The 15,374-nt window shown below is 38.4% G+C and overlaps 1 protein-coding gene across 7 annotated transcripts in view; it reads right to left on the bottom strand.

Moving 5' to 3' along the window:
- The window catches only part of ZC3H13 (zinc finger CCCH-type containing 13), a 58,898-nt gene that overhangs the window by 28,272 nt on the left and 15,252 nt on the right, over positions 1-15,374 (bottom strand). For 6 of the 7 annotated variants that reach the window (XM_030565310.1, XM_030565349.1, XM_030565321.1 and 3 more), the window contains 5 exons: positions 13,206-13,317; positions 4,682-4,790; positions 2,802-2,941; positions 1,833-1,990; positions 224-421 (listed from right to left, as the gene is read on the bottom strand). In XM_030565310.1, coding sequence (XP_030421170.1) covers positions 224-421; positions 1,833-1,990; positions 2,802-2,941; positions 4,682-4,790; positions 13,206-13,317 — 717 coding nt within the window. The remainder of the gene's footprint in view (positions 1-223; positions 422-1,832; positions 1,991-2,801; positions 2,942-4,681; positions 4,791-13,205; positions 13,318-15,374) is intronic. The other variant, XM_030565369.1, reaches the window with a different exon arrangement.

The raw sequence follows: 15,374 nt of genomic DNA, 5'->3' as shown, positions 1-15,374 counted from the left end.
AACGACAATGTTATTTTTATTAAAGTGACAACTCAATTAGCTGCAGTTTATTAGTCCACTATATGATGCAATTATATTTAATGAATTCAGAGAAAGCTGGCAGCAAGTCAAATGTAAAACCCTCTCTATTTAGTGCAATATGAACTACAGATTTAACAGAAATGCAGACAACCTAAGCAAGATTACATTAATGCTAAAAACCTAATAATGCAACAGAACTCACCTCTGTTTCTCTTTTTTCTCCTTATGTCTTTCAAAGTCACGTCCTCTCTCTTTCCCCTCTCTTGTTTTTTCTTCTAAACGCTCTTTTGCTTTATGTTTTTCTTTATGCTTTTTCCCCAGGGGAGTCTCCTCTTGTACTGGAGGAGGTGGACTAGGTGTACGAGGACCCTTCTTTTTACTCTGGGTGCTTTTGGAACTCCTAAATGTATCAAAATACCAGAAAAAGCTATTTAAAAGACTAAATAAAATATCTGTTAACCTCTTAGATACTAGCAGCACCAATTTATAGAGCCAAGCGTTTTACAGCTTTTGGGGCAAACTTCTCTATTCCATCAGCAGATAGTGGCATTTGCAGTTGTACTTGACTGAATGGTGAATACAAGGAAAATTAATGTCAAGCTCTCCTTTGAAGTTTCCCGTGGCCATTTGAATAATCCTTATTTCTGAAATAGGCTTGCAAAATTTGGAACTGCTCCCAAATGTGTAACCACAGCTTCCAAAGTTACAATGCCCTTGTAAAACTGCATGCATCAAAACACCAAAATCCTTTGTATCTTGTCCAGATTCTGCAATTGAAACAATACATCTGTGCACAATACACTGCAGGATCAGTGCCTCAAATTTTAAGCTATTTGGGGTAGGGATCACTCATTCCTTGTATGTAAACCATCCTGCTATATTTTCAGGAGCCTTATGAATAAATATTGAACATTTTCTTTCCACCATGAATTACAAGGAAGTGTAAAGATATTTCTTTATACCCAAATGTATTTTTTGTAAGTCAGTAACAAATAGATACAAACATATTAGTACCTAGATGTCACTGCATCTTAAAGCACTGTAGCAAGCAATCCCTTATACTAGTCTTTTACAGCAAAACCAACATTTACAAGTACTGTGCCCCTATTTAAGCATAACTTGCTTCAAAGGCAATTTGCTTGGCCAGTATAGGTGACTGTTTTTGTATTAGGGTTGTAATTTTCCTCACAGCTAATGGAGCTAAACATTGATTCCCAGGTTCTAGAGTCAGCAAGATCTTTTTTAGTTGATTGATTTTTTGTGGCCAGAAGCCCAGTTGTAACAGCCTGTGATTTTGCCTACTTCATTCCTTCTCTTGTCTTCTTTTCCCAGTGCTATAACTCTCCAGGTCACTCCTTAATCTAGAAGGCCAAGTAGTCTCTCTTGTATAGCAATATACAGTGCCAACAGAACACCTGATCCCCAAACTGCAAAATTTCAATTCTAGCCTAAATTAACTTGTATTTAACCACCAACAATACCCCACATCATTGAACAAACATAATATTATTTCTATTTAGATTTCTCCAGTGCATCTCACAGGCTCTAGCCAGTTCACGTCATTTAAAGAAACTATGTTTAATGCAAAATCTACAAGTTATAAAACCAATGGAGACATATATATGCTGCCCTGTCCCAGGGATTTTTGTGAACTCTGCAAAAAATTGACAGTTTCAAAACTGGTACACTGAATTCACACCTTAAGGGGCAATGAAAATGAGTATCTATATCCACCGATTAGCATGAAACATTTCATAATGTATCGACATACCACCCTGTTCCCCACCCATAATGTATGTCTACCTACTGACCTCTGCTGGTCCAAGAGTGGTGAAGACACTGTAGAAGTCTTCTTCTCTTTCTTACTAACTGAAGATGAAGATTTGGGACTTGACCTTCGTTTTGGAGATTTAGACTTTCTTGGTGAAGGAGACTGTGATAATTTAGATCTAACCACCTCTGGAGAAATCTTGGATAAAGAAAAAGTTTCAACTACAACCAAAAACTCATGTGTTGTATGCGTATCCTGAATAAGGATCCTAATATCATTCAAACTTTAGATAGTAACAACCACTGACACACCATCTGCCTCACACATACTGAGCACATACTTTTGCAGTATGTAATTAAAATATCCTAAAATAAAGCTAATCTTAATGAAAATGCTGCACAAAAGACCTACGACGTAATTAAATGACACCTAACAGATCATTACAATTAGAATCATTTTATGGATATGAATAACACTCTAAAGTTAGCCTGAAAAATTGCACTCCAATAAGATTTACCTACAGCCCCAAAATTCTGGCTCTTAAGGTCCCATATCCCAAATAGGCATATTCTTTGCAGTTATGAACCACCCACCAAGATTATGCCTAATAAAAGCCAGTGTAATACGAATTGTGAGGGCAGGTCTGGCATAGATAAAATGGTCCAGACTGAAGCATATGAAAAATTCACAGCTTCTAAACCTCAGTGTGGGAAGACATGGGGAAGACCTCTCTCACACGTACTTCACAGGTTTTGGGACAGCAAGTTCAAGTGTACAACGATTTTTGCCCCAAAGTTCTTCTCCTATCTGCCTCCTTCCCTGCCTACACAGAAAGGCTAGCCAGAATATAGCCCTATGTTTGTAAAGTTATGCCCAACAGTCATTTATCATTTGCCCCATGGTAGCACATAGCGGCTCCAGTCATGCAGAAAATAATTAGGACTCTAAGGACATAAAATGGCAGTTGATTAGTTGTAAGAATACGTGTACCTATTTTCAAAATACAAACCTCCTTTTTAATGACTATTTCCTCTCGCTTCTCCATGTTTTCCTGTTCAAGCTTCATGAGTTCTCTCTGAATCTTTTGACGTTTCATTTCCAAAGACAGCTCATGGTCATAATCATAATTAACTTCTCCATTATCAGAGTCTTTATTAAAAAAAAAAAAAAGATGACAGGCAATATATGAAATAAGTGATCTTAAACACACATACTTCTCAAAAAACATCACACCCCTGAGTGACTTATTTATGCAGATCTAATTTTCTAATGTAGACTAGGCTTTATATTTAGATTATAAGCACTTTGGGACAGGCAGCATCTTTTTGTCCTATGTTTGTATAAAACCTAGCAAAACAGGGTCCTGGGCCATAACTAGGGCTCCCAAGCAAATACACATCACAATTACTCAAAATAGCATGAAGTATTTCATAGTTATTTAGATATCACTCAGCTTCACTGGAAACCAGGATAACTTCATAATAAGTCAGAACAAGTCAACTGTCTGCCCCAACAAAGAGAAATAGAAGTGGTGATCTTCCCCCAGAATTGTTCCATCTTAAGCCAGAAAACAGCTGGTACAGTTTTTTAGTTAAATGAAAGCTAAAAATGAGTGCTTGTGACCGACATCTTGGACACCAAAATCCTCTTTTGGACCACAGAACAAGAAGCCGTAGCAAATAGCAAGCTTTCTTTTGGCACCCTGACAATCACTTCAACAATGACCTATATGGGCTATGTGCAAAGATAATTTAGTTTTTGTACTCAAATGAGACAGGCAAATGTAAAAATCGTTGTAAAATTGAGTCCTTTTTTGTTTTAAATGAGGTAAACACACCTAATTTCACTGATCAGCTGTTCATCAGCCACAACTGATGTAGGCTAGATTTGAACCGGTCACCTAAATGAGAAAGGCCCTGCCAGTCACTCAGTGGCTGAGGGCCAATTTCTTTTTGCTTATGTACTGATCAAACTTTTTTATGACCGATGTCTTGTTCGTCAAGTTTCAAAACAGATTGAGAGAGAGGGCAGACAGTAACAACTTCTTGTTTTGCATCATATTTAACTTGGACAGATTAGATCAGGAGCAGGTAACCTGCGGCACGTGAGTTGATTTTCAGTGGTACTCACACTGCCCGGGTCCTGGCCATCAGTCCAGGGGGTGCTCTGCATTTTAATTTAATTTTAAATGACGCTTCTTAAACATTTTAAAAGCCTTATTTACTTTACATAGAACAATAGCTTAGTTATATATTATAGACTTATAGAAAGAGACCTTCTAAAAACGTTAAAATGGATTACCGGCACACGAAATCTTAAATCAGAATGAATAATGAAGACTCAGCACACTCTGAAAGGTTGCCGACCCCTGGATTACATTTTTAATGGTAGATGTCAGTAAATGTTGATTTCATAAGCCAAACATACATATTTCTATTGATAATCAAAATTTATAGATAGGCAAAGAAAGAAAAATGCTCCTTGAGAACTTATAAAGAGTTTGGTTTAAGGATATTTGACATGTGATTATGATAATTTGTGATTTTAATGGTTATAAAGCTTTACTTTTTTTAATATTCACGTCTACTGCCACTAAATTTAAATAGATACAAATCTTTAAAAATGCTTAAATATAAACCAATAGCTATTGAAAATATAGAAAAAAATAAAATTCTGCCAAGCCTAATTGTATTACTTGGTCCAACCCCAATTACTAAATTTGTTCCTTGTCCACAGATAAATTGAAACAATCCTTATTCATCATTAATTAATGAATAGTCAACATATCAGCCCATTGGTATGGACAAAACTTCCTACAAACTGATAATCTGTAGTATTTGGAATATTGTTAATAGATTAAATGGAGAGCCTTACTTGAATTCAATTTACCTTCTCTATTGGTTTCCCAGTCTCCATTTTCTTCTTCACTTTCTGGAGTCCTCTCCTTTGTAATTTTGATGTCTTCCTTCTCTCTATGCCTTCCTCTTGAAGACTCTTTCTACAGGGAAAAAATGCTGAATTAGAGTAACAATTTTTTAAAACAGAAGCCTGCAGAAGTAGATAAATTTTGCACAGTATTTTGTGCTTTATAGAAAGAATTAAACTAATTGTTTTCTTTAGTTTGATTAGTTTTCTCAGCTAAGAAGAAATTATACTGGGAAAATATTCTAATGTAATTTCATATAATCAGTGGGTCAGGAGGAAAAACATCCATACAAGTGAAGTCAACAAAGACTTAAAGGTAGGCCAAGAAAATGACGTTTACAATGGAGACTGAAAAAAGAGCAGATCAGTTTTGAAGACCAGGAATTTTTATATGAGAAATTTAGTGAAAATTAAAAAGTATTAGAACAGCTAGAAAAAGAGTAATACAATTTTAAATGAGAATTGTTATGTGCATTTTACAATTTAGATCCTGAGGACTGAACTGACAATTGATAACTAACTGCTATTCCCTTAGAGGCTAAAGCCTCTGGAAAATACCAAAAAGTCCTGTATGGAGGTGGGGTGGGGAATTAAAAACATATAATACGCTAAAGTTTTCCTGACAGCTTTACATCTGAATTACGTATTTTACTGGCTCAACCAAACTAAAAATTCTTTTTACCTACTGTAAGGTCACAGAAACCCATGGATCCACTAGGAAAACAGAGTCAATCTTACAGAAATCCTAAGGTCACCAAAAAGATAGCTGGCCTTCTGCTGCTCCTCTCTGCTCACTCAATCCCAGTAGCCAATGACAGCTGCTCCTGAGCGGCACTTTTTCTATACACCCTTCCCAGAGGACTTTTTTGGGAAGGTGGAGGGAGGAGGAGTATACTACACATCCACCACTTTCCCTCTGCCCCTACTTCCTGCAAATGCGGTGCCTATTCTGTCTGTTTTTATGGGCCTTATTGCAGATTTATAGAGCTCTTGTCCAGTCACAAGAAAAAAAAAGGTTATCCAGAAACCAACTAGGACACTTAAATTTCTCTCTGTTGGCAGCTTGAACTGGGTTTGATGTCAGACCTCAATCATCATCTCAGAATTAAAGTAAGGAAATAAGATCACATAATCACTCCCAACTGCACAAAATTTTATTTCCTGGTTTTTGCATTAATAGTTTTAAATGTTGTCTCAGTTAAGATTTTCATAGCTTCCAAGGCCAGAAGGGACCATTATGATCATCTAGCATGACCTCCTGTATAACACAGGCCATAGAACTTCCCCAAAATAATTCCTAAAGTTTATCTTCTAGAAAAATGTATTTTCTTTTACAAAAGGCACTACCACGTGAAAATACTGTGAATTTGTTTGGCTTTGTGGTTTCTGAAATAAATATGCAAATATTTATTTCGGTGCACGGCTATCTGAAGTTTCTCTCTTTGATGCCCTGTTCAAAAGTTAAGTGAAATGCTTTCTCAAATGTTATACACATTATTTCTCAGACAAATTGTTTCAAACACGTCAAAGGCAATTATTTAAGAACTCAGGTCAACTTTAATTAAAAGCAGCATGTGTTATATGAAGGGCTTGGTTTTGGTTTGCTTATTCATGATTGGATATCTCAAAAATGCTGGGCCACATCCTCAGCTGGTGCAAATCACAATACCTTCATAGACATAAGTGGTGCTATACTACGTTCACGAGCTGAGCATATAACAACTTTTCAATCTTTCAAAGGAAAATTGCATCTGGTCTAAGGCCAAGTACAGAACACTTCAGCCAAAATACACATTTCTGAAAAAGACAGGGCCCTATTATAGAAATCTCTTAGCTGTGCAATTCTATGAACGAACATCATTTGCAGCCTTTTTTCCTTAAGAGATTCTTTATTTTCCTAGGTTCTTTTCCATCCAGTCTGCAAACACCCTCTTTTACAATGTTGGCAGCTTACATCCACCATTAATTACCTACTATTTAATTAAGCAACAACATTAATGGAATATGACATTGATGCTTCAGTAAAAATCTGACAGTGGATGTAACTAGCAATTTGAAGTTTGCACATATACTGGCACATCTTCCACATACTGACTCCAATACACCCCTACCTTCTCAAAGCCTATATACAAAGTAACTTGTCAATATAGCAGGTGCACTTATACGGGCTAGAAGGCCTGAAGACCAACACAACTTGTTAACATGACAGAATGTTTTATCCTCCAAAAACTAAATACTGTATGTGATATACCTTGCATAAGTCTCTAATTCATGTATTGCTGGAGCCCAAATTGCACTGTTGCTATTATTGCAAATTTACAACCAAGTCTAAGCCTCAAAAACAGCTTGCTTGTATTCTTTCCTCTAAGTAACAAAATGCAGAATGGTAGTTGTGATGGGACAATCTGCCTTCTATAATACAATGGGGAACAAGAACATTTGTGAAAGCAGTTCCTCCTTTAATTACTGATAAATACAGTGAAAACAGCTAAATAATCAGTTATATAAGCTAATGTATTATTATTATAGTTTAAGAAACATACAGTATACCTGTAGTTATGCCAAACAGCTTCATCCTTTCAGTTGCCAAAAGAGATCAGAGCTTAGTAAGCACAACATTTAAGAAAACCCACTCAATTTATACATTTCCGTTATTGAATATACACATTTTTCTAGAGGATAGAATTAAAAAATCTAAAGTTATTGTTTCCCTAATATGTCCTGGATACCTATTACTTCCATGAGCCTTAAAACAAATTCAGTGGCAAGTCTTCTACTTACTCATTTTAGTTTTTTAATTTCACTCAAAAAAAAACACATTGTTTTTGTTTCATCAAAGTATGCACTAGACTTGCCGAGAAACCCCGTAACCTTACTAATGATGTCCTTATCCTCCTTTCCTCAACCTTCCCTATAGGGATCACACACTCCTCATTATTTGGTAAACACCTCTGTACTCTGTACATTAACTGGGCCGTTAAAAGTCCCATCCCCGGCTAAGGCAGGCTAGTCCCTACTTGTTCTGACACCGCACTGCGCTCCGGAAGAAGCCAGCAGCAGGTCCAGCAGGCCACGGGGCTCCATGCACTGCTCCGATCCTGAGCACAGGCTCCACTGGTTCCCGGCCAATGGGAGCTTGGGGGAGGGGGGGGGGGAAGAGAGGGAGGGCACGGTGCCTGCAAGTGAGAGCCATGAGCTGCTGCTTGCACGCAACATGGTCTGCAGTGCCGGGACAGGCAGGAAGTCTGCCTTAGCACCCCCACTGTGCTGCCAACCAGGAGCCGCCAGAGGTAAGCCTGCATCCCAATCCCCTGTGCCCCAAACCGCTAAACCAGCCCTAAGCCCCCCCAAACCCAGAACCACCTCTTGTACCCCAAAGCCCTCATCCCTGGCCCCAGCCCAGAGCCCTGACTCCCTCCCGCACCCCAACCCGCTGCCCCAGCCTAAAGCCCCTTCCCACATCCTGAACCCCTCATTCCCAGCCCCACCCTGCACCCAACCCTCTTCCCCAGCCTTGAGCGCCTCCTACGCCCCAAGCCCCTCATCCCCAGCTCCACTGGGTCATGGACATCAATAATTTTCTTCAACTGGGTCGCCAGAAACAAAAGTTTGAAAACCACTGTCCTAGAGGACACAGCCATAAACCAGCAAAACAGACATCAAGCCAAGAAGTTTCATTACCTTAAACTAATGTTAATTGAGACAAAGTTTGTGGTTCTCCTGTATCCCACAATTCCTTTATACAAAAATCTTATGCTTACCTGGTGTACTAATAGCCTATCAGTACATATGCATGCAATAGTAGTATAAACTGCAACATGTACACAGATTCTAAACCACAGAAGGTTTGGAGTTTAGTACAATTAAGTTTCTACTGATTGTAGCTAGAATCTTTTGGGTAAGCACAATATTCTTTAGGTTTCATAACATATGTTACACTTCAAAGCACTGAACAAACACTGATTAAGCTCCCCAGTGTGATAGAAAGGTAACTGACTCCACTTTAGAGAAGATAAGTGAAGACAGAGTTAATGACTTTCCCTAGGTCAGCAAATCAGTGGTAAAACTGGGATTAGAACTCAGGTGTTTTTTGTTCTGAGGCCCTTGTTTGCTGCATTATTAGACTCCAATGGCCACTCTCATTCACATGGTCAATAATTCCATTCCAGTCACAAATGTGTTACTGCATGCTGGTATCTGTTCTCACCTCAAATATTCAGATACCACAGTGATAGAGTATAAGCACATGGATTAGATATACATACGTTTTACATTCCTTCCAATAATCTTGCCTAACTGCTGCTTTAAGACCTTCTCTCCCTCTCAGTTTCATCCTGCCTCTACTCTTGGAACTGCCTCCCACTACAGTAACTCCTCACTTAACATTGTAGTTATGTTCCTGAAAAATGTGACTTTAAGAGAAACGATGTTAAGCAAATCCAGTTCCCCCACAAGAATTAATGTAAATGAGGGGGTTAGTTTCCAGGGAATTTTCTCTCATCAGACAAATATATACATACATACACACACACACACACAGACAGTACAAGTCTTAAACAAACAATTTAATACTGGTACACAGTGATGATGATTGTGAAGCCTGGTTCAGGCTGAGGAGTCAGAAGGTGAGATATTTCCCAAGGAATGCCTTACTGCTAAATGATAAACTAGCATGAACTCTACAAGGGAGCAGGAATGGAGGGAGGGAAGACAGCTCGCAGACAGAGACAAAGACACACAGTGTGTGTGTGTGTGTGTGTGTGTGTGAGAGAGTGAGAGAGAGGTGCATTTCCCTTTTAAGTACACTGCCTTGTTAATTAGATCAGCTTGCTGAGACCACAGCTGCTGCCAGCAAGCTCCCTCAGTCCTGAGCCCTGTCATGTGCCTGCCCATTCCCCCCCCCCCCAGCTCTATGGGAGATGGGGTAAGCAGGGTGCAGGAACAAGGGGGAGGGGGACACCCTGACATTAGCCCCCTTCTTCCTCCCCTCTTCCCCACACAGAGAGCAGGAGTCTCGGGGAGCAGCTCCAAGGCAGAGTGCAGGAGCAGCACATGACAGTGGGGGGAGGGACAGCTGCAATTGCTAGCCTGCTGAGCAGCTGCTGCATATGGAATTTAGGGGAGCAGGGAACTGATAGGAGGGCTGCCAGTCCACCCTGGTTCCAAGCCCCCACCAGCTAGCTGCAACGGGCTGCTCTTCCTGAAACCAGTGGACAAAGCAGATGGCTGCCAAACAAAGCACTGCACAACTTTAAACGAGCATGTTCTGCAATTGATCAGCATCATAACAACAAAACAATGTTAACCAGAACGACTTTAAGTGAGGAGTTACTGTATGTGCAACCAAGCCATCCACACACTCAATAAGTTATTTTGTGATATTTCCCAGTATCAAGCCCCCAATTGGAATTTGTTGGCTCATGCTCACATTTGAGCTGTTCTAAGTATTATACCTGTCTAAATCAGATTGTAAGCACAGGGATCTTGTCCCATTATTTGTAAAACATTTTGCATACACTTACACTTGCATACAAAATAATTTCATACAAATATCTAGGAACATAGGATAGCCATATTAGATAAGAGCAGTTGTCTTCATAGTCCAGTATACTTTCTCTGAAAGTGGCCAGGAAATAGATATGTCCAAGGAAGATGCAAGAATCCCCAGAATGGACAATCATGGAATATCCAGTCCATATGAGAAGTTTCTTCCTAATTTCAGGCAGATATTGGTTAGCTGAAGTATGAGGATTTATATCCCCTCTAAAAAAATTTTTTTTCCCTTTCTAATGCAACTGTCTAGTCCTTTTATGAAACACACTAAATTCTTGGACTGTGTCTTATGGCAATGAGTTCCCCAGGTTAGTTACATGTACTGTAAGAAAATTTCCTTATTTTTACATTTGTCGTCTTTTAATTTCATTGGAATACTCCGTGTTCTTCTAGCATGAGAAAGTATAAACAGGAGTGCCTAATTTACGTTCTATTTACCGTTCATCATCATATACCTCTATCACGTCCCCGCTTATTTGTCTCCTCTCTGAACAGTGCCATTCTCACCTCATTGTTCACCTTCCAGACATCATCTTCTATTATATCTTCTTTTAAATGGGGTGACCAGAATAAAACAGTGTTTCAGACGAGAGTGGACTATTAATTTACATCACGGCATATTTTAAGAATTATTTTCTATTCCATTACTTATACACCTTAACATTTGTTTGCTGTTTTGACTTCTACTGCACATTGAACCGATGTTTTCATTGAGCTATCCACAATAATCCCAGGTCTTTTTCCTGAGTGGCTGCAATTACTTTAAACCCAGTAATGTGAATGAGTGCTTTAAGTTACTCCCTTTAATGTGCATTATCTTGCATTTGTTAACACTGAATTACATCTGTCATTGTACTGACCTAAAACCGCTTCCTTTTTAGGTCCCTGTGAAATTCCTCATAGTTGTCCCTAGTTTTGACTAATTTAAACATTTTTTTTTATCTTCTGCAAATTGTCTTATTGTTCAACCCTTTCTCCAGAATCTCTTTGGAACACCCTATTGTGGAAAACTGACCATTTCTTTCTTTCTGTCTTCTGTCTCTTGGCCAGTTTCTAATCACACCTTGACTGTTAAGTTCTTTCAGAAAGCTTTTGTTTCAAGAGAGGCTACTCAAGTCCAATTTATGTCAATCAGTTCTCCTTTAGCTGCTATTTTGCGGACAAGTTTCAATTCTAGTAGAATAAAGAAGAACAATTTTAATTTACAAGAGCTGTGCTCATTTCCCCTATCACATCATGTTCCAAAAAGTGTTTTGTAACTATCTTTAATTATTTTAAAATAAAGTTTACTTGTTTTTGAGTCTCACCTTCACCTCTAGAGCTTTAGGGGAAGGAAAAAAAGAGACCCAATTGTGCGACCATCCAGTCCTTTGGAAGAGTAGCTATTATAATAAGACTGTATATTTTCGTTAACAACTCAAATCACTTCATTCTTCCTTGAGAACTCTTGGTTGTTTACTGACTGATCTTGGTGAACCACTGCCCTTTATCAATTTGTTCCAGCACCACCTCTTGACAACTCATTCTGTGAGTTTGCCTCATCTTTAATATACCTGAAGAGAGTACGTCCGGAGCAGCTATCTCCCCAACATCGCCTGTGGTGAAGACTGATGCAGAGGAACAGTTTTGCTTCTCTGCAAAGTCTTTATCTTCCTTAATTGCTCCCTTTACTCACTGGTAGTTCAGTAGACCCACAACTTCTCTTGCAAGAGTCCTGCTTTTGATATACTTAAAAGATTAGCCTGGGTTTTTTTGTTTGTCTCTCTTTGGTTACTACAGGAATAGCAGGAATAGAACATTATGGCTGCCTAGTTAAGTGCTAAAAAATGTGCACGTTAAGGTTGCACACAGCAACTACCTTTTTATTCATGGGAAAAATACACTTTTCCCTCTCTCCTTGTACTCAAGAACTGAAACGTTTTTTTCTCAAACTTAAATAAAATCACTTTAATGTAGAGAGTTGACAGCACTGAAAATTTCAGCAAGTTATCAGCAACTGAAAACGAGGTTAGAATGGAAACCATTATGTAACTTTAGTGACAGCAATTCCTGCTGATTCCTTTATAGCAGTCTTTCAAATTTCCACTTACATGCAGCAAGTTGGAACAGACCCAGATGAGAAACAATGCCAATAAAGCTCGCAGAATTCAAAACATTCCTTTAAAAACAAAAAGGTTTTAGCCCTTATGGTTGTGGAAAAAATTTAAATACTTAAAGAGTAAATCAATGTTGCAGCTGTCGTCCAATTGCAGAGAATCTCTACCAACTCCGTCTCTCTTCAATTGCAATGTCAGTGGAGAAGGTGAAATAGACTTTGCTGAGAAAAAAAACTGTTTGGAGAGCGTGGGAAGGCAGAGAAGAAGAACTGGTGAATTTGTTGCAGAGATAAAAACTGAAGAACTAGAGTGAATGATGGGAGAATGGAGGAGAATTAATACATGGAGTAGTGACTACATGGGCTTATGAAGGGGGTGTTTTCTGATAAGCAAGATGGAGTTGGGGGTGAGTAACAAGTAAATGATGTGTTATAATGCAAATAAGGGTAGGTGCTTTATATATATCAGTGTTTAAAGTAAAAATGAACTAGGAGGTGTTTGCTTGGGCTGGTACATTTTACTGACAATTTCAAAAGGTTCTGCTATATTATTAAATAGCTGCCAGTTTCACTCCAGAGGTAACTGAATGTCAACATTTTACAATATGCATTTCAGCTTGTGTATTTTGTAAAGAATTCAGGTAACTTTCAAGACAAAAAGTACTATACAGATGGAAAATAATATTAAATACTGTAAGGTAACTAAATATTAAATTAAATATTTTATAACACATTGTGAATTGTTTAATATTAAATAAATAACATAATGACCATGTTTCTAGGACACACTAACCTACTGCTACTGAGGGAGGCTGGATATTCCATGCACTCCATTCTTACCCTAACGGGAGAGGACGATTCCTCTGTATTTCTTTTCTGTGGCTCAGCCTCCACGTCCTGACGTTTGTTCTTCATTCTCTCCCGAAGATCCCCAGTGGGCCTTTCTGGTGACCTGTATAAGGCAGAAATAGATATGATGTAGCTGCTTCCTTTTAAAAGGAAAAGGACACTCAATTTCCTTTACTGATTTTTGTAACTAATTTTTATAGAAAAATCTGTTGACAAAATTTGATTTAAGTAATTCAACCATGATGCCTAAGAGCCCCACCCAGCAAAAGTGAGGAAAACTAGTGAAATCTTAATGGGTTTGGTGTTACTAAACAGCTTTTGGAAATTAAGATCATGTAACAGCTTCCTAGCAGTCAAGACAGACAACTTCAGGAATGGGTTATTTTCTCACTGGAAACAAAATGACTTGGCACAATATTGTATTATTAGTCCAATTAAACTGACATACGCAGGGCAGAGTGCAGCTTATGACTCAGATGCAGCATCGCTTTCACAACTGTATTCAAAATCCCAGCCAGGCTGACTATGTCTGCCTTTCCTCAACTATTGTCTAGCTCTCGTTATCGCACTCATGATCCACTAAACCCCTCCAGTTATTTCTGGCTCTGTATATATTCAAAGATGCACTAGATTTAAAAGAAAAATCACACCTTTATTTAAACTCAGTGCAAAATCTTCTGTGAACACATTAAGAGCATCCACACGGGGCTCTGCACTGGTTTAACTAAATCTTTGTTTAAACAGATTTAAAGTTAAACAAGTGCAACTCTGAACATAGATAAGGCCTTTGAGCAGACATCATTCAAAACTGTCACTCACCGATAGCGTTGGCCTTTTTGCAAAACAAAAGGAAGCCTACCTGAATTCAGGTTCCAACCTCCTGCACCCTAAGGCCAGGACTACTTGCAATTTGTGTCTTGGTATAACTATCCTGATCAGATGTATGGGTTTTTAAAAAAAAACTGAAATAGTTATAGCAGTACAACTCCCCTAGTTCAAATGTGCTATGATATAGAGGTGCCTTATGCCAGTATAGCTTATTTCCCCTTTTAGGGAATACCTTGTATCAATATAAGGCACCGCCTTTCAAGTTAACAGCCATCTATTGTTCTCACCAAATAAACCTAGCTGAATACTGAGCTGTGTGTATCTGCAATGGTTCTTAACTCCTCCTGCAGATTCTCATCTCAGATAATTCTACAAGGTTATTAGCTTTATACCTTTATCAGTGTAGCTATAGCTAAACTGGAAGACACTGATGAACTACTAGCTCCAGGAAACCTGTCTGATATTTGAAATAATGAAACTTCCATTTGTTTCAGGACAGCAGTTTTCAACTGGTGGTCTACAGACCCCTTGGGGCTCACAGACTATGTCTAAGGGGTCTGCAAAAGGTCAGTTATGAAAATAAAGTTTCAGATCCCGGAAAAGGTATTCCATTGTTCTCATTAATCAAAACTATATGACTAACCCCACTCACAGGTCAAAACCCAGAAGTGTTATTGTTACCCCAGAAGTCCACAGGTTAGCATCTTTTCTCACGCTGCATCAAATGCCATGCCAAGCTCATGCAACATGTATAGCTGATTTCTGTTCAGCCAGTTTTCAGTCTAAGGTAGGGGACCACAGGTTGAATTTCCAAATGGGTCTACACCTCCATTTGAAATTTTTTAGGGATCCACAAATGAAAAAGGGGTTGAAAACCACTGTTTAGGGCATTTGTTTTTTCTTAGAGGGATCTGTGCTGTCATTAGGAATGATAGATTTCTATATTTTGTGCTGGGTTGTTTCCCCATTATAGAATAGGTCTATTTCCTGTACTTGCAGCTATTTAAGAAAAAAATAAAATTTGTTTCTACTTTTAAAAATTGCTGGTTTGAAGCCTTATTTTTTATGTTTCAATTTCCTCTTCTGCAATATTTCCCATCATTAAAATGTTAAACATGGCCATAAGGTACAATCTTAAAGAGATCCAATAAAAAGGACAGTGACTGCTATTTATCCTCCTCCTGCTTTTAAATATATTTAACGTGCAGTAAAATTGTACACACGTTTTCAAGTCAGACGAACGGTTCAACAGTAATGGGTTTTTCCATCTGCTCTCTTTCCCAGCAGTACTAAGCAACAAAACACCCTGTACAAAAATATAACTAAAAGTCA

This window comes from Gopherus evgoodei, chromosome 1, assembly GCF_007399415.2.
Source record: "Gopherus evgoodei ecotype Sinaloan lineage chromosome 1, rGopEvg1_v1.p, whole genome shotgun sequence".
NCBI lineage: Eukaryota > Metazoa > Chordata > Testudines > Testudinidae > Gopherus > Gopherus evgoodei.
The sequence above is the reverse complement of the archived record's forward strand: the minus strand, read 5'-3'. Positions and strand labels throughout refer to the sequence as shown.